This window comes from Leptidea sinapis, chromosome 34 (assembly GCF_905404315.1).
Source record: "Leptidea sinapis chromosome 34, ilLepSina1.1, whole genome shotgun sequence".
NCBI lineage: Eukaryota > Metazoa > Arthropoda > Insecta > Lepidoptera > Pieridae > Leptidea > Leptidea sinapis.
In genome coordinates, this window is record NC_066298.1 from 7,656,933 (window position 1) to 7,684,523 (window position 27,591).

The following is a 27,591-nucleotide window of genomic DNA, read 5'->3' on the forward strand; positions in this document are numbered from 1 at the left end:
TGACTGTAAACTGGTGGTTTAATATTAAAATTAACTAAGGCAGCTTCGCGAAGCTCTAAGAATAAAGCGATTCACTCTATTGTATGAAACGTGCAGTTATTGATAGATGACAGCTATAATTTTGTAAAAATAGGAGATAGCGGAAATCTACTACGTTCTACGCAACTGTTCGCTTTCAAACTTAGCCGCAATACTTCGGGGCCAATCGCGATACTGTAATTACTACTATTTCAAACGTTTCATACTAAACTAAATTTTACTAAGGGAGCCTGTTATTACGTAGTATTTACATCCTCTTTGTACTATAGATCTAATGCCAAGCTCGGCTGACTGTTTTCGTATCACGGCTTGTTTCAAAATTACGACATTGGCTGACCACTTGTGATTAAAAAATAAATGGCACTAGAAGCTATGTTTTTCCCTATAAGTATTTAATTATGTAACAGAAACCACATTTTGCTTAAGATAATATTTTTATTTTACATTTATCAATTAACCCCCTTATTCATAATAGTCTGCTAACTTAAAGCATTGCTAATTCTTACTTTGTCTTCTTCTATTGACCTATGTCAGAATGAAAAATAACACTCTGTAGCAGCTATTTTAAGTTAGCGGACCATTATGAATAAGGGGGTAAATAATTACATATATATTATGTGGCAAAATATTATTTTACATCCAAAGCTTCACATAAACTGATTCATGGGATCGTCGTCTCGTTTCCGTTTCATCATATAGGCCTCTAGTTCTTCTTCAGTTGGAGCCTTCACATCGTACATGCTGTTATAAGATCTCTTTCTTTCATCCTGAGATAAGAGGTATTCTGCATGTTTTTGCTGCTTTTCTTCCATTTCTAATGCCTGTAAGAGTTTCAAAATTAGTGATAGTATATTTACAGTTGATAGTAGCTTACTTGTTGAATAATAAAATGAATGAATTATAATTCTAAATTTAATGTATACTACTGTATCATATTGTCCTTAATAGAAGTGTAATGATATTATTAGTGTTCCCATGCTGCCTCATACATACATGCAAAACAATCATATATCTCTTATTGTTAAAGCAGTGTTCGTTAGAAACGTTTTCCTTTGACCGTTTTTTCTCCGAATCTGCAAATCCGACTACCACGAAAGTCCTAATTTTTCGGGTTAATATAATATAGCCTATAACACTCACAGATAATGCGTCGTTCTATTGCCAACAGAATTTTCTAAATCAGTTCAGTACATCCAGAGATTACCCCCTACAACTTCACAAACTTTACCTATTTATAGCCCCTGTATCCCAAAGGGTTATTGTGTTTCGGTCTGAAAGGCGTCATAGCTAGTGAAATTACTGGGCAAATGAGACTTTAACATCTCTTATGTCTCAACATGACGAGGGCAATTACTCTTTGTAGTGCCATTGAGAATTTCTGGGTTTTTCAAAAATCCTGAGCGGCATCAGCTGAACGTCCTGCTCGTCTCGCCTCACTGTCATAAAAAAGGGGTAGCCAGAGATCACGGATCTCCATTAACCATGAATTTGATATATTTGATTAGCTTCTTCCTATCTAATCAAAGCCTTCGCACATTTTCTCTTAATCTTGGCATTATTAACTATACATACATGTACGCCCGAGGCGACCTTACCTTTTCCAACACTTGTCTTATAAATTTTTACATTCAATCTACTTTCATCCATCCCCTCCACATGGCCAAGCCACTTAAAATTTTTCTTATCTGCCATTACCTACCTCTCTTGATTGTACATATTGGTCTCTAATACCACTAATTACGATTCATGTTGAAAAATTACAATTTGTGTACAAAATACAAACTTTACCTTTTTCAACTTATCCTCCTCAGTCTTCTTTTCCTCTTTCTTCTTCTTTTTCTTAGACTTCTTTTTGTTCTTCTTCTTCTTTTTACTCCTTTCCGTCTTTGTGCGAGTATCAACTTCTGAATCAGAGGAACTGCTCTCTGATGTGGATTTTTGAGATTTTTCTGAAACTAAAAATACACAAAAATAATACCTGATACATGCGACAATTCATTAGGTTTTACATCTAGAAAAACAACCATTATAGGATGACATTCTTGTTCGTATATTGAGGCCCTATCTTTATTATGCGCCTTTTTCTGTTCGCAGCAGTGTAAGTGCAAGCTCTGTGTGTGGTACGTTTCGATGGACACTACAGCAGCCGGGGTTGTCGGAGACACAGTGCTCTGTGAACGGCTAGATCACTTGGCGTTGCGTAGCGAGGGTGCTTCATTAAGGTGTCCTTTACCGCATCTATCATGAAGAGTGTTCCGAAGAGCTGTTTCACCTGATTCCTGTCGCCGAATTCCACCTTCGCACTCCACGCCACAAAATAGGATATCATCCCCAACAACTGAGTGTGTGGCGTTTCTCCACAGTGCGGTTTTCAAGGAGCTTTCTTCCATGTAGTACAAAGCTGTGGGATGAACTTTCTTGCGCGGTGTTTCCGGGACGATACTACATGGGTACCTTCAATAAAAGCGTGTACACCTTCCTTAAAGCCAACGCTCCTGTCATTCCTCTGGTGTTGCAAGAGAATGAGGGCGGCGGTGATAACTTAACACCAGGGGGCCTACTCCTAAAATCGATATTCGATATAGCATTAGTCGTGTCGAATCCTACTCTTAGTTACATCGTAATCAATGTCGATGCGATGATTGTACGAACGAAACATTTTTCGATATTATCGGTCTTAGGACCCTAGCCCTACTCTTAGTTGAAAATGTCAGAGACGAATATTCGAATTCGACAAACAATCAAACGTAATTTTTACGATAATCTCAACGACACCTTATAAGCTGTCGTTGCTATTATCGTTTCAAGTTGTATAGATATATTTGCTATACAATATACATACTTAATAAATAAAATTAAAATAATTATATGTGATTTACTATTCAACAGGATTTATTTACAACCAAGTAATTTAAGTCATTTTGTTAATCGTTTATGCGTAGAAAGTAATGCAAATGGTCGCCTGATAAATAGGAAGTCGACGAGAAGGGTTGAGTTACCTTTTTTTACATTTTATTATCCGCAAGTTTTGTATTATTTATTCAATTTTAAATGGTCATATTATATTCATTAAGTACATATTTTTTGAATATTTACATTTTGTGTAAATGATGCAAATTAGTGGTGCAGAGTCTGGCATGGTCCTAAGCGCCTAAGCTATGTTTTGACTTTTGACAATTAGCAGCGACATAGCAGAGATTATTCATAGTTTGCGCATAATTCATTCACTCTAACATCGTAAAAAAATCAAAATATTAGTCTATGGTTACGATGTTGTTACGATAAACGATATGGAATACGAACATTTATTAGAGTAGGGTATGTCCGATATATTCGGGTTATTATCGCTTCGTTCCAAATATATCGTTGTCGATTATGCGCGTAGGCTTCCAGGTTGACACTTACACTCGTTTGTACTCCTTTTCCATAAAAAAAACTGGTGAAATTACTGTCGCAAGGTTTTGAGTGCAATTGTGATGCCGCTTAGGATCATTGGAAAACCAAATACATTGCAATGGGCAGGCGTATGTTCTACAATTCAAATCAAATCAAATCAAAATCAGTTTACTCACGTAGGTCACGGAAATGACACTTATGAATGTCAAAAAAAATGAAATATTTTTCTTATTGAATCTACCGCTACTTCGTAAAGGGTTGAGCTAATGAGAAGAAGTAGCAAGAAACTCATTGCCACTCTATCAAGATTTACATTTACATCGATTTACAAATCATTTCAATTACAATATAATATGTAAAATGTAAAAAGATGCAACAAACACACTCAAACGTCAAATAGTCAATGTCTTACACGAGTAAGTCAAAAAAGTAAATGTAAATTAATACAAAAGTTATTGAGTACAGTAGCTGCATCATCCACATACACCATAAATAAGTAATGGTATTCTGTGTCATTGGGTGAACATATTGCATCGCCTCGTTACTTCTTATAAAAAAAAAGGCTTTGGAAGTAGGCATATAAAAACCTATATGGTTAGGTAACCATTAAGCTAGTGTCAAGTTTAGCGAGTTAAGTTGAAGACAGGTAATGGCTGTATTTTTGTTCTCACCAGTGTGAGGCTCTTTTGCACAGGATGCCGGCTAGATTATGGGTACCACAACGGCGCCTATTTCTGCCGTGAAGCGGTAAAGTGTAAGCACTACTGTGTTTCGGTCTGAAGGGCGCCGTAGCTAATGAAATTTCTGGGCAAATGAGACTTAACATCGAATGTCTCAAGGTGACGAGCGCAGCTGTATTGTATGGGCAGGGCGTATCAATTACCAACACCTGAACGTCCTGCTCGTCTTGTCCCGTATTTTCATTTAAAAAAAAAGCATAATTTTAAACACGATTTAGAAGATCTTAAAATTTGTTAAAACACCAATTATATAAATATTACACATAATATTATTATTCGGTATAACTAAGGTAAGAGATCAATTAAAATGTAAAATCAAATTAGTCAAATACCCATATACTATCTATTTTACGTACTTGTTTTATGTTCAACTTGTTGTGTGGTTTCCTGTACGTCCAACACGACATTCTTGCCCGCTTCGCCCACGCAATACGACATCTGATACAAAAAAAAATATAAAGTAATGTACGCTTAATATTCATCTAGGTATTATTATGAAAAGAAGAATGGCAGAATCTCGAACATAACTGACAAATTTACGTCGACCCGTAAAACAATGAGCTTTTCTTCTTAAAATAATATTGTATCTAACACATATCATCTTTTTTTTTATGGAATAGGAGGTCAAACAAACAAACGAGTGTACAGGTCACCTGGTGTTAAGTGATCACCGCCGCCCACAATCCTTTAAGGAATCTTGCCCCAAACTAGGCACAGCCTGTACTTTGAGTACAACATAACGATATATTTAATATACTTACATAAATACAAATAAACATCCATGACTCGGAAACAATCATTCATATTCATCATATAAATGATTGCACCTACCGGGATTCGAACCCGGGACCTCTAGCTTAGTAGACAGGGTCACCAACCACATGGCTATAGGGGTCGTCAATTATTATTTATTTAAGTCTTCAGAATTAGTATTATTGACGGAAGTTGAGAGCTAGGCTGTATGGATTACATTTTTTCCCTTGTTTGTTTTGAAGTTTTAAAAGAAGTGGCCATAAGAAAAAACATAATCCCATTGCTTTGAGGTAACCTACCCAACTATATGCAAACTAATTTCGTAATTTGAATTTAGCTTGGAGCAAGAGCATAGGTACTGCTTCACTTATTTATTTGTCCTCATTATTTAATAAATAATTAAACTTCAATGAATAAAAACTCAGTATCGGTAGTCTAATAAAAGGACAAATAAATGGTTTTTCACATTTCCACGTGACATTTTTGAAAATGGTCATGAGGATTTGTTTACTTTAAAACCATACCATCGTAGTTATAGCAGGCCTGTCTCACTCCCTGTGGAGGTATCTAAATAAGTAGGTACGTATGTACGTGCGGCGGCCTCTACAGAGTAGGCCAACCAGTAGGGACTCACGAGCGAGCAGTGACGAAATTACGATGACATACTTTTTATAAGTTGATCTTATACTAGGCTGGTACAGTTTTCAGTAAAGAAGACAACCCTAATGTCGTCAGAAGAGGTAAGAGTCACACGATAGAAAGAGAGGCAGAAGTTGCCTAAAATTGCCTAAGAAGGTGAACAAAATTGTCGCTGTGCGATCTGAATTACACCTTATTGTATGACCGCGAGAGTCCCTATTTCTTTAATTGTTTTCGCAGAGTGAGACTTCCATACTTTTACTATTATATATTCTTTGGTAATAGGAATATATGTTTGACATGAGCACCCAATATAGCTAATATGACTTATTTAAAATTACCAATTTTTATCAACAACTATACCTTTATAAAAGAATGACAACACTTGTATCCCCACTGCCCGTCCTTCCAGTAGGAGCCCCACACGCTCGTGTGGTTGTTTATGAGCACATCCTCTTCATATTTGCTTCTACAAAATAAATAAGCATCAATTTAAAAAATATAGTTACAAATCTTTTTCTGAAAAAAATAAGTTAATATATCTGATATATGCGGTATAAGGTGTAGAGATAACAGCTAAGACTACTCCTATCAAAACTATTGCTATCTAAAAGGGGCACGCAGAGACTACTTCTAAAGTGTTAACATTCTATAGTCCACAGACGTTGAACTTAGATGAGGTTCAAAAAACATTTATAAAAATTTTAATTCTAAATTATGTACCTGGAGTGGTTCCATATACAGAATAAATCAATCCCTACAATAAAAAAGAGTGAATCAATCAAAACTCTTGCTTTTTCCGATATACGTCTGTATCCTCATAATAATAAGCCATTTATTACATAACCCTATTTTACAATCAAATGCTAGTGGTAGTTTTATTTAAAGTGACCAAATTAATTACTTTTTCTTATATAATTTTGGTTATGGACCCCATTTTGGGTATAGACCTCCCCCAACATTTTCCATTTTTCCCTACCCTTGCCCTGATCGATTCAGTTTCTCCCCACCGCCTGCACGATGTCATCTGCATGACATCATAGGCCTAGAATAGTTTCGCTGCAGCCGGACCGGTGCATATTTTGTCATCATCTTGCAAGAACCCATAGTGTTAACACCAGGAACAAATATAAATTTATAATGCCTATTACCCGGGTAAGCCGAGTTAGTAGGTCTTTTGTGGAGTGATGTATATATACTTTTTCTGACAAGAATCCGGAAAATGTTCGAAGCAAATGTATTACGAAATACAAAAGAATTGCTAAAAAACGTTTTTGTGGTAAAGGTTACTAAAACATAAAAGACTTTCTTAATCAAAACATAGATTGGAAATGGAGCGACCGCCCTCAGGCTATTAAACAATAAATTAATTGTACAATTTTCCAACCATATTTTTATATAAAAAAAAACCCACTGAGTTTCTTACGCCCGTTTTCTCAGGTGTGAGGCATAAGTGATAATATTATACCCTATTCTGAAATTGCAAGTATATTTTTTTTTTTAAAATATATTTACACTAAAATTTATAATTAAATAGCCTGTTCGCTCCACTCCCAATCATTAAGAATATAATTTACGTTATAGTTACCACACAAACGTTTTTAACAATTCTTTTGAACTTAGTAATACATTTTCTGGAATCATGTTGTTAAAGCATATGCATCACCCAATAAAAGACTTACTAACTCGACTCAACCGAGTAGTAGGCATAAGAAGTTTATATTTGTTCCTCGTGTTAACATTATGACTGTCGCAGTTTCTAGCAAATTCCTCAATGTGCTTATGAACATATAGAACATTTACAAGAATACATAGAGATGCAACAGTCAAAATGCTTATTTCTTTAATTTTTCTCTTAATAATAACACACTTACTTAATCCAATGTTTCTCTGCGGGTGTGACCAGAGTTCCGTCTCTGTTGTACTGCGTGAACACCTCAGTCTGCGCCAGTAGCAGCTCCCGGGGTGGGACCTTCAAGTGTTCTTCCCCACCATACTTGTCTAGCACAGATTGTTTCACCTGAAAACATATTACAAATATTTTTCAAACCCATACCACAACCAATACTCTGTGGTAGCACCAGAGAAATCATAAGTAAGTTATTACCAACCTTATTAAATTTTTCATTTAGGGAATATAATAATTATAATGTTGCCCCACCTGCATTACAATCTAGCCTCATCTTAGAATAACAAGTAATTCTACTTTAACTTTAACTGCTAGATAAATTAAACTAAGAATGTGTCCATTAACACTCTATTAAGGCGAAGAGAAAGCAGAAAACACGCAAACATGGTGTTTTTAGACAAGTTTTGTGGTGAAAGTATAGCCTTTCGAGCTATGAACACTATTTAATCCTGTTACACATATCCTTAAGTCTTATTTTTAGGTTGCTAATGCTTGCTGTTGGTTATAGTTAACACTGCCGAGCCTTTTTGAACTACCACTTTTCTTTGAAGTTAAACAAGTTTTTTGGCATGGCGTGACGCATTTTTTTGGTACTTCTCTCAGAATAGTTATTCTTATAGCTTGTACTTTTTTGTGTAGGTTCATTTATTCAGATTAGTAGTGAATAACGAGGATTGTAAGCATATAAACTGTTTTCTACGCTAGAATTTTGAAAATATTGGCTTTGTTACATAGATGGCGGGCCGGAAGCCGTGAACTCATAAAGCTCAAGGTCGCTGGCATTTAGTGTCGCCTTAAGGGTAAGTCACTTTGTTCATGTGTCTTTTAGAACCAACCAACCTTATAAAGCGGCAAATTAACATACATATTAATTCGATAAGCGATAACATATTAGTTCGTGGCGGGCGAAGTCAGCGGTTCTACCTATTGCGTCGCAGACGCTTATAATTTTTAATTTCAGGCTAGCTGTCCAAGGCATTATCTATAAATAAATTTAAATGTTTTATTAAAAAATGGCTCTGTCCTAAATCCTATTACTCCACAGCTGATTATGATAGAAATGACTGTACAATATTGTATATTTTTATTGAAAAGAGCGCAAAAAAAATGCTGGGAGAGTTTCTTGCGCCGCTTCTTCTCTCTCAGAGCGCCATTTGTTACCGAAGCGGTAGTAGTATCCAATATATTAGAAATGACATCAAAAAGAATTCTGAAGGAATCAATTTTGAGAAGGTAAATGCCTTTTAATGCTTTTATAAGTCAACATAATTTTTTTTATTTCATTTCACTGTGGGTAGCATTGATCACTGACCATCACATGACCCCGATTATAGTGTACAATCCTTCACAATCGTGTTAACTATTCCAAAAAAATTTTTAGAAAGAACTTTCTCGTGTTTCCAACACAATAATATGATATTGGTTATTTAAAAAAAAATGTGCGTACTTAAGAGGCCAGCTATTGTCCTGTGATTCTAAAAAAGACAGGCAAAACCTGTGACTGACTCAATTGGTGTTGCTAGTCCATAAGAAAGTGATCTTAGTCTCAAGCTGTTTCTACTAGTTTGAATGATACCTGCGTCTTAAGCTGCTCCTTTTGCTGTTGGTACTGGTTCTGCAGCAGTTGCAGCTTCGTCGGTTCGGCCAAGAGATGGACATCCAGCCCCTTCGCCTGCGCCTCCCACGCGAACATTTGTGCAGCGGCGTGGTTTCTTGTGTCACCGGTGAAACGGACGAAGTTCTCACCAGCATAGTCTGATCTGTATTTACAATAATATACTGTTAAATAGAAATACTGACTTTAGCCAGTTAATTTTTGAAGGCACCCATGTCGTATCGTCCTGGAAGAATTGACAAACGCTGAAGTATATTACATCATTTGTTTGTACTAGTAAAATAGTCGCATGAAAACCGCACTGGGGAGTAATGACCATATCCGTACGGTGAGGTTGACATTAAGTGTGGCGGGTGCTACGATAGATCTTATCCGTCACTGGCAACAATCGAGTGAAACAGTTCTTCGGAACATTCCACCATAAATGCGTTAGAGGCCACACAACGGAGCGATGTCTCTAAGAAACGCCAAGCAATGGAGTCCTCCACGCGTCGAGGAGCTCTGTATTGCCAGTGAAGTATGGTTCTTCTGGTACTAGGGAGCACCAGACCAGAGACAAGGGCAATACTGCATGTGGCTGAATCTGCGCTTTATTTCTATAAGCGTTCTCGCTTGAAGTAATGTCTAGCTCTTTTGAATTAACGTCATCCTCATCTATATATATAAAATGAATTGCTGTCCGTTAGTCTCGCTAAAACTCGAGAACGGCTGGACCGATTCGGCCAATTTAGGTCTTGAATTCTTTGTGGAAGTCCAGGGAAGGTTTAAAAGCTGCATAAATAGGAAAATGCTGCTAACTTAAATAAAAACAACAATTTTTTTTTTCCTTTGATGTGTCCATACATAATTTCTATGAGAGAATTTATTGACGCACGGTTTGACAGTACTGCTGTGAAACAATTTCATTACGACAGCAGGGTGCATATTTTACGAAGTAATTTTTGATGTTATGATATATTATTGACAAATTCATATAAAAACATTATTTTATTTATTATATACAGAACTATCTGTCGGGTCAGCTATTATAATAATAAATCAATCTTGGAGGCCATTAGTAGGCGCCACGCGGACGATGTGTCAGTGACCTCTCGCGAACGCGATCAGCTGACGACTGATTTATTAATTATCGAGAGTACGCGTATTTTTAGACATCAGTCGTCAGGCCGAATTTCGTTACCTGATGCATTTTGTTTACTTTTTATTCTATTCGACATTTAAATTAACGCGGAGTAATTTAGAAAATGCTTAATACTTATTTCGGGGAACATTCCGAAAATTAAGTCGAATTTACTAATCCATCCCCTTAAAATTGGCTACTCGTACTAAAAAAATAATACATTAAACTGATCAGGCAAGTTTAATCAAAAGATTCCATCAAGATTCTACAAAGCTATGAGCATCTTCTAAATTTAGTTTATTATATATTTTATAAATTTGTTTTATCTTTTCCGTGAGATAACCCATTTCAAACTTATGTCGCACAAATAAAAGATTAATAAATTAATGCAGTTGTTTGTCTAAAATAATTTGTAGCCACGTTTTTATCGTTAGAAAGACACTTTGTACAATATTTCACTTTATTTATTATTTGTCAGTACCAACGTCATCTATGTTCGTATACTATGCATCGATGAGAATAACTTTTAGCGTTCCAACATCAATTCGCTAAATTGGCTTTCCAATTTAGCGCTCTCTAGCGGTCGGACGGATTCCGAGGTCGAGGGTTCGAGTCCGCGTCGTTCATAAATATTGGTTACAAATTTAACGTATATTTATTTTTCTGTTTGAATTAATGTATTTGTTAGCATATCCAGACAAGACACTACACTTACTCTGTGGCCTCTGGGTTAGGGTTGTCTCTCATGGCTCGAGTTTTAGGATCATAGTAGGCAGAGTTGATGTCCAAATTGCGCAGGTATTTAGCAGTGTCTTCGCGAATACGCAGGTTGCGTACTGTGATACGTTGTTTTGAGTCGACCTGTAACATATTAAGTTATAAATATTTAAATTTTTGCTTATGAAAACTTACAATTGTAACTTAAGAAATAGAAAACTCGTAACTCACAAACAAGCAACAGCAATTTCATAACTTAACCTGTAATATCTCAGATCATTTATACATCTAGATAGACACACAACAGCTGTGAAAATGTCGAAAATAATTGAGTGTAGAGTTAACGTCTATTTTGAGCAATTCATGTACATGAACAGAGTGTCATACAAATCGCGGGTGTAAGCCGAGCTTGTCACGCACACTAAAGTATTAAACCTGGCCTGTTTTTATTGGTTGTCTAACAGCAAGAGACTCTATGAAATAAAAATATTTATTTCAGTTTCAAAAATGGTACAAACATAATAGTGGATGTGACCTTCTATTAAGTGAGAAACACCTGTGCCAGAAGGCCACGCTCATATCAATTAAAATCAACAGTTCCAAAAACTAGGGATCACAAATTAAGTCTTAAAAATATAATGTAACAAAAGAAAAATATTATACAAACAGGATGTCTGTGTGTGTGTGTGTGTCTCTTTAGGTGTGCGTGTGTGTGTGTCATTGTTACTTTTCGTAAAACACTACTTATTGTACTATCAAGAAGGTTTACTCTGTGTAGTTAAATAGAGAAATATCTAGACATAATAATTATGTATGTGTGTGTACAATACACACACATGGCACATGCCAACTTACTTTTGTTCCAGGCATGTCCACTTCATCAACATATTTGTCTTCATCTTCCCCTTCATTATCATCTTCCTCGGTAGCTGTTGGATCTGGTAATCAAAAAAAAAAATTTCAAATTCAAAATTTCTATATTTGGTATTAAATTGTAACAAAATTACTTAAATCTACTTATTAAAGCAATTTACAATTAAGCCTTATATATGTAGGTATCAGAAAACTTATTTCTACAACCCTATCTACGTATTGAGGAATAAAACTTTATTATGCTTAAAAAACTAATACATGAGGTTTGTGGGGGGGGGAATCCAGGAAACTGGGAAAACCTGGCTATTTGCTATTGATGGATCTGGTAATCAAATTAAATAAAGTTGTATAGAAGTATCAAATTGTGATTGTTAGTAAAGTAAAATTGTCATAGCAATTTTTTGTGTACAAGAGATTTATTTGGGGGTTATGTTTTCAATTTATTGTCGCCACTATCAATTCACGACAATGAAGAATGTTAATGGGTATGTGACATCTCTTGAAACTGTCTCAACAATGTTTAGATATATATAAATACAATGGTCTTTGTTTCATTGCAAAATACCAATTAGTTTAGATTTTACTCACATCTTAAGTTCCCATAAATATTTGAATGTCGCGCGGGCGCGCAGCCACTGTGGTCAACACTCACTCCTTTTACATTTCAGCACACTACATGACTTTCTTATATATAGACTTCTTATAAATAATATATAATTAAACATTTCAAACATAATTTGCCCCAGTGACCTGTAACGGAGCGCGCAAAGTATTGCGCGAGTGTTGACTTATGACGTCACACATAGCGAGTACCGGCCGGTCGAAACTCGCACCATGCGTAACCGATATATATAATATAATATTAACACACTTTTTACACAAATTATCCTGCCCCAAGTTAAGCATATATAGCCTGTGTTATGGGTTACAAGACAATGATATATGTAATACAATATACTTACTTAAACATACATAAATTCATATAAACATACATAAATACATTTAAACATCCATGACTCGGAAACAAACATCCATATTCATCATATAAATGCATGCACCTACCGGGATTCGAACCCGGGACCTCTAGCTTAGTAGGTAGGATCGCTAACCACTCGGCTATACAAGTCGTCAATATATGTATTACAATTCCATATCTCGGATACCAATTGAAGTATCGAAATAATTTTTACACACAATTTTTATATTTTCTATATAGAATACGAAAAGCGCAAAATCAAAATGAGTGAATATCTTCATTAAAAATATTTCTTAAAGTTAATACAAATTAAAAATATTCACCTTCCTCCAATTTCTTAGCTCTCATTTCCCTCTTGGCATCTTCAACTTTTTGATACTCTTCAATGATGGCCTTGTGCTCTGAAGGATCATAGCCGTTCCAACGGTCGCGTTTACCATCATAACTAAGATTTAAATTTGGTTGGTTAAATTCATCAGGGGCTATACCAGCATTACTGAATTTCGCACCTATCTGCAATTATTATCAATATTTATAATTGTAATAGATAATTCTGTAATTTAGTCTTTAAATGTTTTTATTTTATTTTGTCTTTCAACATTTCTTAAAACAACATTAACTAACCTTTCGTGGTCTCTCAAGACAATCTTTTTTCTTGTGTGTTATTGCCCCACAGTTCTCACAAGCACCTTTCCTATACTTTGTAACTACTTTAGTCTGGAAGAAAAATATTTAAATTTATATCTCTGATTCTAATTGAGTTGATTTAGTAAATAGTTTCTCAACCTTATTTTGCTCACTTTGAGAATATGTTTTTTTTCTAGAGTATTTTCGTATATTTTTTTGCCTTTTTAGACTATATTTTTAATCTACCCACGCCCCATCTGCGCCATCTCAATGCCCCCTAATTTTCTCTAGGTCTTCTACTGCCCCCCCCAAAGGCTCAAACGCCCATCAGGGGGCGTTATCGCCCACATTGAGAACCTATGATTTAGTACAATGTATAATGAACTGTCACTGTAAACCCATATCAGGTGAGCGGCACTCTGCTATAGACTAGTATATTTTGGTACTTCTATAGGTACACCTTCACATATTGCAAGAGAATGTGGGTGGAGGTGATCATTTAACATCAGGTGACACGGACTTTTGTTTGTCCTCCTGTTCTGATCTGAAAATAAGTTTTAGTAGCCAGCTCAACCTAAAGTTGCTATTTCATCAAAAGTACATCTTTTTCCTACTGAGTCTGCTCTTGTATATCTTTGCATGTGTTCTATCTTTCTTTTTTCATTTTTATTTTGAGATGAGTTTCTTGAAATAATTGTTTCACAATGTATGATTTTCATGTATTTTGTAACTAAGATGAATTAGATAAACCTGTCAAATAAAAAAATATATTTAATATAAAATAATACTTACAGTATCAACACCTTTATTATAATAGGTATCGAGTTTTGTAAAATCCCCTTCCCGATCTGCCTGTGGTCTCTGATGTTTCAATGTAGGGCCGGATGTACCATAATACCATGGTGCCGAGGAAATGTACTGGGGTATATGAGGGTTTATATCTTTACCTGTTAATTTATTCAGATATAATTATTCTTGAACATTTTATGTAAAAACAACAAATATAATAAATTATTGTAAGTTTATTTGTATGACACTTGAGATACATATAAAATAAACAATATCATAATAAATAATATGTTGCTGAAATAAGAGAAAAGCAAGGTTATTGTTGAAAGTTTTAAATTGAAGTAACTATTTTATACTAAGAAAATTTACCAACATATTCACAAATATAGTTTGATAATTTAATTTCATTTGTTATTTGATTTATCAGATACAATCTAACAAAACTATATTCTATACAAATGATGTTGTTTTTAAAACAATAATCAATTATGGTATTTAAAGACCACTAGTTTAGTATTTAGTTACATTATTATTATTTCTCATCTTACCAGTCTCGTCAACAGCAGCTGGTGCAGTACCAGCTTTTCGTGCTTCCTCTAATTCTTTAGCTTTACGCCAATCTTCTCTTGATTTTTTCTTGGGTTCATCATCTTCATCACCTAAATCGTCTTTGTGACGCAATATTTGGGAAACAGCTGCTTTGGTTGTAGTCGTCATGGTTTATGTATTAAAAATAACAGTTAAAACAATGTTTCACGCTTCAAACTAACGATGAAAATTGAAAACATGAGAAAAATTAAGTTTTACACATGCATATTTCCACAATATTTATTATTTACAAATGAAAACTTCAGTCAGAACTTTTTTTTTTTCAATAAGAATTGACCACAGAGTACTTTTCCATATAAAGTATTTGGTTTTTTTTTCCGATCCATCAGGCTCCAACTTAAATACAAAAAAAGAAGAATAATTTATTCATTTTTCAATATACTCGATTACAAGAAAAACCATCTTTATGTAGGTTAGACCTCCACTCTATCCTTGTTTTTCTTTACTCTTCCCTATTCAACTTTAGAATGACTTTTGAAACGTCAAATATTGACCATGTAGGTATGATAAGTGATAACGAAGATTCTAAGGAGCCATAACGTCAACTTGGTATTTGGCAATTGGCAATGTAACATGTCACAATTATACAATGTCAATGTCGTACTCAGAGCACTAACTGACAACAATCCTAATCATAATTCATAAAGACTCATGTCTCATGAATTAAAAAAAGTAATTTGTTGATTACCTGGTGATACACTAACATTTTGATTGTTAAATTGTGTCTTATATTATCGAAATGATGGCTGAGGATACGACAGCCGATGCAACCAGACGGTTAAACGTTAAAAAACAGACATTAGATGATGCATACGCTGCCCCCGCGAATTTCTTAGAAATCGACGTGGTGAACCCAGTTACAACTGTGGGAGATGGTAAAAAACGTTATACAGACTATGAAGTACGCATGAGGGTAAGTATTTTAATTTCTACCACGTTACTGCATGAAATCTGCACACAGCATTATGTATGGATGTTCGGTAAAGTGGGCGTTTTGTGAGTCAACTGTCGTTAATATTTGAGCGTTCGGTAGTCATTTAAGCAATTTCCTGTTTCCAGACAAATCTTCCTGTGTTTAAAGTGAAAGAATCGAGCGTGAGGCGGCGGTACAGTGATTTTGAATGGCTACGAAATGAATTGGAAAGAGACAGTAAGGTAAGCTTCAATGATAGGGACATTGTTATCAGTAACAATATAGTTTAATGACTCACAGTTAAGCTTTGTTCTTTTTCTTAATTATTATGCTATTATTTAATAATGTATATTATTATACTACTCAGCATGGGACTTAATATTAAAATATAATTTTTTACCTTACAATGTAATAATTCAGTTATTATTACAAATATTTTACAGAAATTATTTTTTTAATGAGTAGCAGTGGGAGGCTTTTTTCCATAGGAGACTGGCATGGTACCACAGAGACACCTTTTCTGCCATCAAGCAGAAGTGTATGAACCATATAATATTTCATTTGATGGGATCCATAGCTAACAAAATTAATGGGCTAATGATACTTTCACAAATGTGATGCCCACTCAGAAATTTTTGTTAAATCAAGATTCCAGAATCCTTAGTGCCTATGCTTTGTAAGGGGCAGGATGTATCACTTTACCATGTGATACTTTTGTAATCATTGAAAATACTGTTCTTATTCACTTAAATATTTTTTTACATCATACTTGAATATGTTTAATCATTGTTGCAGATTGTTGTACCACCATTGCCTGGAAAAGCCCTTAAAAGACAATTACCTTTTCGGGGAGATGATGGAATCTTTGAAGAAGAATTTATAGAAGATCGAAGAAAAGGTAAGGTTATATTATTTTAGGGTTGCAATTTGTAACTATAAGAAGATAAACATAACTGACCCGAATGAAGTGTGAATAAAGTGAATGTGGTAACATTTTCTTTGTATACTATTTACAAGCAGATTTAAAAAGCTCTTTACAGTGACTCGAAAAATAGATATAAAAATGGTCATGGGCAATTCAAAAACCCTTTGGAGCTAAACAATATGTAGTGCCAGTTATTGAAAAGGGTGTTCTCAAAGTGGTGTTCTCAAATATGCATATTATGAAGTGTGAATGGATTTTTTTAAAAATGTCAACTTGGAATGAAATGGAATACATTCCACAAGCAGATTAGGAGTGTATTAAAAAAGGGGCAGGTCACTATTACCATGAATGACAGGGATTCGAGTATGTTGATGCTGTCAGCTAGTAATCTCACACCTCTGGGTGAATAAATATATGTTTGTTAATGTGTGTTCAGAAAACAACTGAAACAGTCTCATGATCTGACTTTAAATGAATGAATAAAAAAATTATATGTATGGTAAAGAAGCTATTCTTCTTTAGCACACCAAAATAAAAATAACTCCAAAAAACTTTTATGTATAAATCTTGGAAACTTGATCAACTCTTATTTCATTTGGTCTGTAGGTATATCAAAAACAAATTCACTCTTATGATTTTTTGCAAATGTAGAATGAAAAGGATAACTTTAAAAAAAACCATGTTAGTTTCATAGGATTTGCTCATAAGCTTCCTTTTACAGGCACATCTCACTCCCGATGTAGTTATCAAAATCATTAGTACACGTGGCAGCCTCTACAGACAGGCTATCCAGTAAATTCAAATTCAAATATTTTTATTCAAAATAGGATGTGAAATCACTTATTGAAAGTCAAAAAACTACCACCCATTCCAAAATGAATGCCTCAGGCCTGAGAAGAATGGGCGCAACAAACTCAGCGGGCTTTTTTTTCATCAAAAATATGTTTTACAATTCAAGTAACATTAACAAAGTAATATTGTACAATTAAACTTATTATTTAATAGCCTGAGGGCGATCACTCCATTCCTTATCTGTGGTATCATTAAGAAAGTCATTTATGTTATAGTAACCTTTACCACACAAACGTTTTTTAATAATTCTTTTGAATAATGTAATACTTTTGTTTTGAACATTTTCTGGGATCCTGTTTTAAAAGCATATACATCGCCCACAAAAGACTTGTTAACTCGACTTAGTCGCGTAGTAGGCATTATAAGCTTATGTCTGTTCCTGGTGTTAACATTATGGTTATGACAGTTTCTGGCAAATTCACTTATATGCCTATGAAGATACATTACATTATCAAGTATATATTGAGAAGCAACAGTCAAGATGTTAATTTCTTTGAATTTTGCTCTCAATGATTCCTTAGGGGCTAGGTTATAAATAGCGCGAATAGCCCTCTTCTGCAGCACAAATATTGTATTAATATTGGTAGCGCTGCCCCACAGCAATATACCATAGGACAATACTATGGAAGTAACTAAAGTATACAAGTCGCGCCGTATCTATGTCAGTTAGTTAATTAAAGACTCATGAGTGAGTAGTGAAACATGTAAAGCTTTGGTGTCACTTACTTCACAGATCCGACCAATATTTAAAAAATCATCAAACATTAAAAAGCAAAGCATCAAGGTCATTGAGATCCAAATTCAAATTAATTAAGCTTCCTAAAGACACTCAAAACAATCAAATTTAAAGTGATTATTATAATATTACCATTTATAATAGCTAATTACTTATTACATGTACTTAGTAGGTTCTATGGTTGTGTTTCGTTCTTAGATCAAGAGCTGACAGCAAAAAAGTAATTTGTTATTTTAAATTTAAACCTAAGAGGACATGTGCAAGTCTAGCTAGTGTCGTGGTTGTGTTCAACGTCGCATGAAACTACCAACCTATTTAAATAGTTCCTACTTTTTGAAGGAAAAATCACCTATTTTAAACATGTTGTTGTCTTCCAAGATATACATACTATCTACAACTAAAGTAGGTTTGACAATCAAAGAATATTGATTTAAAATTACGATTACAACATATTTATTTTATAGAAAAAACTAAGCTATTTTTCTAATGTGACCTTATCTAGTAGGTACGTAGGTAACGTAGGTACCTACCGTTTTAGGTAAAGAAGACAACCCTAACGTCCGCGTCGTCAGACGAGTTAAGAGTCACGCAAAAGAAAGAGGCAACTTCTGGGTGAATAAAAATGTACTGCTGGGACTTAATTAAATAGTGCTGTGTGATCTGAGGTTCCTATTTCTTTAATTGATTTTGCGGAGTGAGTCGGTAGGGTGGCTTAAATCATAATTATCATTAGGGCCTTTTTGTGATCCAATATTGGATAAAAAGGCAATAAAGGCATTTATTTTCTCAAAATTGATTCCTTTAGAATACTTTTTGATGTCATTTCTAATATACTAGATACTACTACCGCTTCGGAAACAAATGGCGCTCTGAGAGAGAAGAAGCGGTGCAAACTCCCAGCATTCTTTTTTTGCGCTCTGTTTAATAAAATATACAATATTTTACTGTCATTGCTATTGCTACAAGATAATCATAATCTAGTCCCAGGCTGTCCGATCACTTAGATATTCAGCTGTGGAGTAATAGGATTAACGACAGAGCCATTTTTTAATAAAACATTTAAATTTATTTATGATAATGCCTGAACAGTGGCTGGGACACTATTATAATAGTGTATACATTTACCCTTAAAGCTATTATGTATCTTCTGAAGCCTACTAGATTTGTCACAAGCAGTCCCTTATTTCTAGTGTTATAATAATGAAAATCACTACTAAGAGCAAAAGGGTGACGATTTTTGTGAACGTATATTAAATTTTCATAAATGTACTGACAATGAAGAGTACAATGACATAATATTTATGATTTTGATGGCGGCCTCTTTCCTATTCACCAATAGCCTGTGATATTGTGCCTGCCTTATCATCTATTGACCTCTGTGTGATCGCATGTCGTCCATCATGCCGCGGTGATCTGCCACGCAGTCTGTCCGCTATGGTTTAATCAATTCAAGTACTCTTCTTGGGGCGAAGAGTAAGCACTCTTACGTACTTAATTGTAGAAAACACGCAAACATGGTGTTTTTAGACAAGTTTTGTGGTGAAAGTATAGCATTTCGAGCTATGAACACTACTTAATCCTGTTACACATATCCTTAAGTCTTATTTGTAGGTTGCTAATGCTTGCTGTTGGTTATAGTTAACACTGCCGAGCCTTTTTGAACTACCACTTTTCATTGAAGTTAAACAAGTTTTTTGGCATGGCGTGACGCATTTTTTGGTACTTCTCTTAGAAAAGTTATTCTTATAGCTTGTACTTTTTTGTGTAGGTTCATTTATTCAGATTAGTAGTGAATAACGAGGATTGTAAGCATATAAACTGTTTTCCACCCAAGAATTTTGAAAATATTTGCTTTGTTACATAGATGGCGGACTGGCGCCGTGAACTCATATCGCTCAAGGTCGCTGGCATTTAGTGTCGCCTTAAGCGAATCTTGTCTATTCCATCAATATGATCCCATTATGAATTCATTCAATTAAAACTTTGTCTCTGTTGATATTGATATAGATTTTAATATAATTAATTTAGCACAATTTAAAAATGTAATGAACAAGAGAATTACTGCAATACATGATCTAAAATGAAGCTCATAAATTCTGTAACATTAGTCTTTTTTTTAATGTTCGTTTTCAGTAATATTTAGTTGATTAAACTGTACTTGTCACATTATAAACTTTAAGTCGTAGTGAGAAATTTGTAAGGAACAATTGTTTTACTATTATATATTTTAAGCCACTTATTTGTACCTAGATTTTAGATAATTGTTCTGTTTTTTTCTCCAAATAAACAAAAAAATAATTGGTCCTGCCCTTTACTCGTTACGATGGCCCTGACGTTTGTTTACTTTAGCCCTACTGCAGATCCGTTCATTGTGTAATCGGTCGCGCAGGGTGAATCCAAGTATTTCTCGCTTAGAGCTTAGATAAAATTAAAAGTCTATAAATACATAATATAACATCATCTTGTTATGATCTTATGTAACAATTTTGCGATGGAGAAACCTCAGAAACGCACAAAGACAATTAGCGGCCAATATTTCAATGACCTTCATTGATCTGGGTTTCGCATGAACCAAGTTATTGAGCACTTGTAATAAATTAAAATTCATTAATGTTAATGTACACAATTTTTTTGTTCATTTGATATTTAATTGCTAGTTGTTAGACTGAGACTCAAATGTCTTTGCACATAAATCATTATATGAGAGATATATAAAAAACAATGTCTGTCTAAACGTCATAAATGCAAAACTACTTAAAGGCTTTTATATAGGCACACTAATAGACTCGCAGACTCTTTTTTTTAATGAAAATAAGAGGCAAGACGTTGGTAATTGATACGCCATGCCCATTACAATGCAGTGCCGCTCAGGATTCTTGAAAAACCCCAAAAATTCTGAGCGGCACTGCAACTGCGCTCGTCACCGTGAGACATAAGATGTTAAGTCTCATTTGCCCAGTAATTTCAGACCGAAACACAGTAATGCTTACACATTGCTGCTTCACGGCAGAAATAGGCGCCGTTATTGTACCCATAAACTAGCCGGCATCCTGTGCAAAGGAGCCTCCCACTGGCCAAGGTAGAGACTATACAATGTAATTTTGTATGTTAATTCGCGAGTTGATCTTCATTTAGAGTGTAAGGCACCGGGACCATATACTAAGAATCAACGGACGAAGTCTGCTATAGCAGTTCTTCTTCTACATTTTTTCAAGAAAACAACAAAATTTTGATCTTCTGTACTTTGCTCTAAAATGTATAATTTTGAGTGGCTTTTGATAAATTCATAAAATCATTTCAATATTTCATTTTTATTTGGACATGTTCTTTCGGATTCGTATATCTCTCTCTCGAGTGCTTGTTATTTTATATAACTGATATGGGACATAGGAATAGAGTTAAATATTTTCTTTTCGCGAGTCGTCTTTGAAAACGTCAATAAACTCCGCTTCTGCTGATGAGGTTGGGCAATCACTGACAATAAACAGGCCATTCAAAGCTTCATATTACTGCAAAAAGCATAGTTCGCGGACGTCACCGTGCTTATCCGCCGGCGCTGTATGAAGTAGATATTACGTCATATCTCACACTTCAAAGCATTTCACAAATCTAACAGTCTGGTGTAGCGCTGTGATGTTTCTGACAATTGTTTAAACGTTGGGCTTGTTATACAAATGATTTAAGTTTTCTTTAGTGTTAATTCCGCCAATATTTGTTTTCAAAACAATTCGACTCGTGTTTCGCCTCTGCACGGGCATCCTCAGGACGTGTTGTCTCGCCAAATGCCAGATTTTGGCGGAATGTATATATAAAATATTGGCGGAATTAACACTAAAGAAAACTTAAATCATTTGTTTAATTATGGATTTCCGCAAAGTAACGCCTAATTCAATAATTTTTTTTTTGTTGGGCTTGTTGCTTAGATCGACTCGAAACGATGCTTGACCCGAATTATGTGTCAGTTATGAAGGATTTATTTTTCCGTAGTCAAATTCCTGCACAAACAGTGCAATTTGCCGTTTATAGCTATTATATTTGTCAATAATCGGCGGCGTCCCGGAATCTATTACTTATAAGTTATAGGTGCATTTGTATTGCAACATTCAGGAAAACTCATTTCTAGCATCAGAGCCTAATAAGAGAATACTAAGAATCCGCGAAGTTTAAAACCATTCGCTCCAATTTTCTCCGACTTTCTCATATTTTTTCAGGCAAGCATGTTGTAGGTTTGTTTGTCATTGTAGCTACTTTAATTAGTCCTTTATTACATTACGTGTGTGTTTATTCGATGTGGAAAAACACCTACCGTTCATACTTCAAAGTGTAAATATTCTAGAGGTGTTGTGTTGTTAGATACAGACGTTAAAACAACAACAGTTACATCACCGTAACGTTCTAATGAGACGTAATATATTTTTTTTTATGGAATAGGAGGACAAACGTACGGGTCACCTGGTGTTAAGTGATCACCGCCGCCCACATTCTCTTGCAACACCAGAGTAATCACAAGAGCGTTGCCGGCCTTTAAGGAAGGTGTACGCGCTTTTTTTGAAGGTACCCATGTCGTATTGTCCCGGAAACACCGCACAAGGAAGCTCATTCCATAGCTTTGTAGTACGAGGGAGAAAGCTCCTTGAAACTGCACTTGCACTGTGGAGGACCGCCACACATCCAGATGGTGGGGATGAAATCCTAACTTGTGGCGTGTCGTGCGAAGGTGGAATTCGGCGGCAGGAATCAGGTTAAACAGCTCTTCGGAACACTCCCCGTGATAAATGCGGTAGAAGACACACAATGAAGCATAATGAATATTGAACAATAATAAATACGTTTGTTGCTAAAGTAATGTCGTTGCTAAGTAACTATCTCGGCATCCTTGCGGACTCGTGAAATTAATTAATATTATATTTTATTTTCAGGTTTAGAAGTATTCATTAACAAAATAGCGGGCCATCCACTAGCTCAAAACGAGCGTTGCCTACACATGTTCCTCCAAGATTCTACAATTGACAAAAACTATGTGCCTGGAAAAATAAGAAGCACATAACTCAACCTTATTACATTGTGTTGTAAAGTGATTCTCCGTTAAATTTGTTATTTATTGTATACTTAGCCAATTTGCTCATAATATGTGTTATTTAAATATCACCGAAACACTCAACTGTTTGTGCTATCATCAAATATTTTACAAATGTCAAAACTCTATAAAAGTTGCACTAGAAAGTATCGAAACTTTACATTTTAATGGATGTAGTTCCTGAAAAACATTCAAAGCCACAAACATCACACTTTAAGGAATTCGTGTTTAAAGTTTAATAAATATTAGTGTATTCCGTACACGTGGGTTGGGCTACTAAGTCATGATGTCATTTAAAAGAGTAGTAGTCATTTAAAAAGTAGTAGACAGTAGGGCTGCCATTTTTTGTCAGTCCGTTGATATGAATCACGTGACCAGTTTTGTGTTCTAACTCAAATTCGACATGATTGTGATTTGGAACGTTTTTCTGGAATTACGTGCAAATGAATTAATTACTGCTAAAAATGTAGCTAGGTAATGTAATGTTGCAACTGGTTTTGCAGTAGATTATATTAAAAGTTGATGTAGTCTATAGTGGATTGATTTAGTGGAGAAGTACTTTACAATTGACCGTCCCAATACAAATACAGTGATAATTGGACTTGGGTTTTATATCAATATTACAGTGAGATACACTCAGTTCATTCCACATATATATGTAATCACTTCCATATCTGAGATTGTGTTACATCGGCATTGAAAATTTTACAACAGACAAAAACGGTGAATGCTTTAAAGTATAGTGGAAAATTTTATAGTAATAAATTTTGTCATTTTTGTTTCTCATAAGTATTGAAAATGAAATTAAGGACTGTTTTTTATTTTACATTCTAAATTAAAGATTTTTGACATCATCCATTTTGTTCACTTAAGATCAGACCTAAATTTTTGCTTGTAATCATATTATAGAAGCCCATATTGTTTGCTACGACCTATTGGTTAAATCAACTGAGTCGTTTGAGTTTCGGAGTTTCGAAATTATTCGTTTGAATTACGTTTTGGAGCAAATAATGGGTGTCTGAGTAGATTGGTCGGATGTCAGGAATGTAAGTTAGAACAAAGATATAAAATAAGATAGCTTTTTTTGAGTAATATACCTACTTGTTAGTATTGTTTAATCATGTTTAGTTTTATTTTGTCATTTCTGAATGCCAGCGTTTGGCTAAATTTGGCTTGCTTACACTGTAATATCTCGTAAAAGCATTCTTACGGCCGTTCCCAATATTCATTCTATCTCTTACTTGAGGCAAAAATCGTAACTATCATCGACTTTTCTGTCCCAATAAACTTAACGACGGTAACTCACCTTATCCGTACACGCGTACGGGACGACGTATAGCTTACCAGCGATAGAAGTTTGTATGGAAATTGCATTTCACGCGTCCCAATATAAGGAGTTAAGAATGACATATTGGGACAGCTTCAGATTGTTGACAGCTAATTACTGACAGTAGAAGGTAGTAATTTATCTCTATCTGTAGATAGTATATTGGGAACGGCCGTTAGTAATTTAAAAATGAATATTGGAAAGATTACATGGGTATTAGGTTTATCCATCTAATTTATTATATTTACTGAAACAATTTTTTTTTCGGATGCAGTTTTAGCCTACTCGTACATACAGTAATACTAACTGATAAAAAAATTGTCCTGTTAATACTAATATACTGTTATTAATTAGTATTTAGTTAAAACAATATTGTTATGCATGAAAACTGAATTTAGCCAAATAAAAGACTGTTGGGATTTGATATTCGACGCGCAGCAAACATAATATCGGACATTGAACCTACTGCGAGCTAATCCACATGGAAAAGTTCCTTAATAAGTGAGAAAGAAATGTGAGTTTATGTTGATTAGAGATTACATAAAAAGATTGATATTCACCTACAAAATAATACGAACATAGTAATAAATATTCGCTCCTGTGAGAACATTGAATATATATCTACCATATAAATATTACCGCAAGGTGGCAGGGTCAACAACCGACATTATTTTGCTCCGCGACCGATGTGTAATTGTTTTAAGATTTGTCAATATTATTTATAACTTCCAGATTATTTAGAGTTAATTGTATTAATACTATACGTTATTGTTAAAATTATGAAGTAGAAGTTATCGTCGACTTGCTATTATGATCTTTTATTTTTTTGTGTAATCTAGTTTTAAAATAAATCAATTTTTTTTTTTTTTTGATCGTTTATGCTACTAGTTAGCCTGTAGTTTATTTAAAGACATTGATTTCTAGCGAAATATAATCGAAGTAATGTTCACAGATAAATTATTTTATTTAAACAATCAATAATCGTATATTTATCGATTCTATTACTTACGGCGCCATATTATTTTAACCGTCAAATACATTGCATTCAAAAGGGGCTATTTTTGAAATAGTATGATGCTGGATGATTCGGTCTATGAAATCTGTGTATCTTTTTTTTATTGTATATTTGCCAGTGTGCTATTATCATGTAAAATGTGATTTTAAAGAAATATATTAATATTAAATAGGAAACATCTCTACAATCAATATTTGTACTGTATTTTCATTATAATCTAAGATGAATTGCTTTATATCTATTATATTAGAGAAATTGCACGAGCACTCAAGATATCGTATTTATTAAAATAATATATTTATGATCTAACACGAATAATATAAAATAAAATCGTAAAAAAAATACATCTACTTATATCGAATAAGTAATTTCATCTCAAAAATATTTTGTGAGAGAAGTTGTAAAAGGCTTTCGATCGATTATTTTTGGACAATTGTACTAAACAGAGCAAGAAACTAGGTAGTCTGCCAAATATTTGTCATTTAGTTTAGTGTTTAGTATTCATTGTAGATTACCAGTGCTATTTTTATAATTTAAGAATCTATAATATGAATTGATTTATTTTTTTGAAAGGCTTAATTCATATTTTACGTTCAAAGAACAAGTAAATTAATTTAATATAATTGTTTAGAAAGGCTGGCGAAGCTTATCTGCGTATTGTACGTATAGACGGTATCACCGCTGCATAGACTGTCTACAAGCGACGTTGCCAACTCATCTTCACAAGGGCGTGGCGCCGTTGCCGCACCGTCTGTATTTACTTCAATGTTGTGGATACATGCAAAGCCTTTAAGCGTTTAATGAAAAAATATTAAATTACTGTCGCCAGTTGACAGAACAGTCATTCGGTCGTGGCGTGCGACGACTTGTGAACTTTGCGATTTTTTGGAATATTTATTGCTAGGAAAATTCACATGAGAAATTATTTCGATTTTTTTTATTACATTCAATGAGAATGCATTGAAAGTAGCAATAATTCCCATGCATATTATACAGTGATAGCAGCGTAATAACTCCATCTAAACCAGTCCTTAGATCGCTCGTTATAGGGCAGTGTACTCGCTTATTAGGCGAAACACTCTCCCGTTTGTCGCCATTAAAGAAATTATCTCCACTAAACACATTTAGGTTATTATTCTATTTGCTTAATAACTTATTAATAATTAAAAAGTTAAATTCTTTTAAAACATATAAAAAACATGGTAACATTAAAATGTGTTCACAAAAAGGGAATATTTGGAGATTTACCTACATGTATTATGAAATATAATCCCCATTTATCCACCCTTAGGGATGGTATTATTCAAAATCAGTTCACAAGTGGTGGATAAATGGTGTTACACGAATACACAAGAGAATTTAGTCGGTTGGAAAAATCATTCATAGGTAATGTCTCCATTTATTGTATAAAATTATCAAAACAAAATTTACTCCTCTCCTCAAATTATCAACGTGGCCACTTATGTTTACATGTTTTTTAAAACTATTCACAGAAAGCCTCTGTTAATAAGTATTTTATTTTTGTCATAAACGTTATGTATTTGAATAATGTTACTAAATCATTTATATCTATATATACATATATATAGGTATATTTGTGTATTTCTGTTATATTGTAATATAATAGATCATGTACATCGTGTTAGGGTAATGAAATAAATTTGCAATGGTATCATAATATTTGCTTTTATTTTACATTTGTTTGGTTTGGCGATAAAGAACCGATTAAAGTCTTGAAGATTGTGAACAATTAAATAGTGATCGGTGAGGGGCATCTGGAATGTGAACCTACTATATGAAACAAGTGTTTTATTTCATGCTGTAGATGAATATGCAAATGAATCTTTACAGCGTAACTCTATTAATTTTATTTGTTACTTGATAACAAGAAAACGATTGATTTTATTTTTATAAGCCAAAAAAGGAAAAATTTTGAAATTTTAA

The 27,591-nt window shown here is 34.2% G+C and overlaps 2 protein-coding genes across 2 annotated transcripts; one reads left to right on the forward strand and one right to left on the reverse strand.

The window, feature by feature from the left end:
• Window positions 1-454: 454 nt before the first annotated feature.
• Window positions 455-15,115, reverse strand: LOC126975061 (pre-mRNA-splicing factor Slu7). The gene is made up of 12 exons (XM_050822864.1): window positions 14,742-15,115; window positions 14,197-14,351; window positions 13,402-13,494; window positions 13,101-13,290; window positions 11,784-11,866; window positions 10,927-11,072; window positions 9,053-9,236; window positions 7,442-7,587; window positions 5,931-6,036; window positions 4,532-4,613; window positions 1,828-1,994; window positions 455-860 (listed from the first exon to the last, which is right to left on the reverse strand). Exons 1-12 carry the CDS (start codon window positions 14,908-14,910, stop codon window positions 687-689), a joined length of 1,695 nt encoding a protein of 564 aa, XP_050678821.1. The 5' UTR covers window positions 14,911-15,115; the 3' UTR covers window positions 455-686.
• Window positions 15,116-15,416: 301 nt separating this feature from the next.
• On the forward strand, window positions 15,417-27,325 carry LOC126975106 (sorting nexin-12). The gene is made up of 4 exons (XM_050822932.1): window positions 15,417-15,715; window positions 15,862-15,957; window positions 16,511-16,613; window positions 23,148-27,325. The coding sequence occupies exons 1-4, from the start codon at window positions 15,542-15,544 to the stop codon at window positions 23,273-23,275; spliced, it is 501 nt and encodes a 166-aa protein (XP_050678889.1). The 5' UTR covers window positions 15,417-15,541; the 3' UTR covers window positions 23,276-27,325.
• The last annotated feature ends 266 nt before the right edge of the window (window positions 27,326-27,591 follow it).

Bases quoted from the DNA above. Each gene is read 5' to 3' on its own strand.
- LOC126975061 (XM_050822864.1), bottom strand. From the start codon at position 14,910: ATGACGACTACAACCAAAGCAGCTGTTTCCCAAATATTGCGTCACAAA. The intron at 13,291-13,401 runs GTTAGTTAATGT...TAATAATTGCAG, and splicing joins GTCTTGAGAGACCACGAAAG to ATAGGTGCGAAATTCAGTAA. The intron at 1,995-4,531 runs GTACGTAAAATA...GTGTATTTTTAG, and splicing joins ACAAGTTGAACATAAAACAA to TTTCAGAAAAATCTCAAAAA.
- LOC126975106 (XM_050822932.1), top strand. From the start codon at position 15,542: ATGATGGCTGAGGATACGACAGCCGATGCAACCAGACGGTTAAACGTT. The intron at 15,716-15,861 runs GTAAGTATTTTA...TCCTGTTTCCAG, and splicing joins ACTATGAAGTACGCATGAGG to ACAAATCTTCCTGTGTTTAA. The intron at 16,614-23,147 runs GTAAGGTTATAT...TTTTATTTTCAG, and splicing joins TATAGAAGATCGAAGAAAAG to GTTTAGAAGTATTCATTAAC.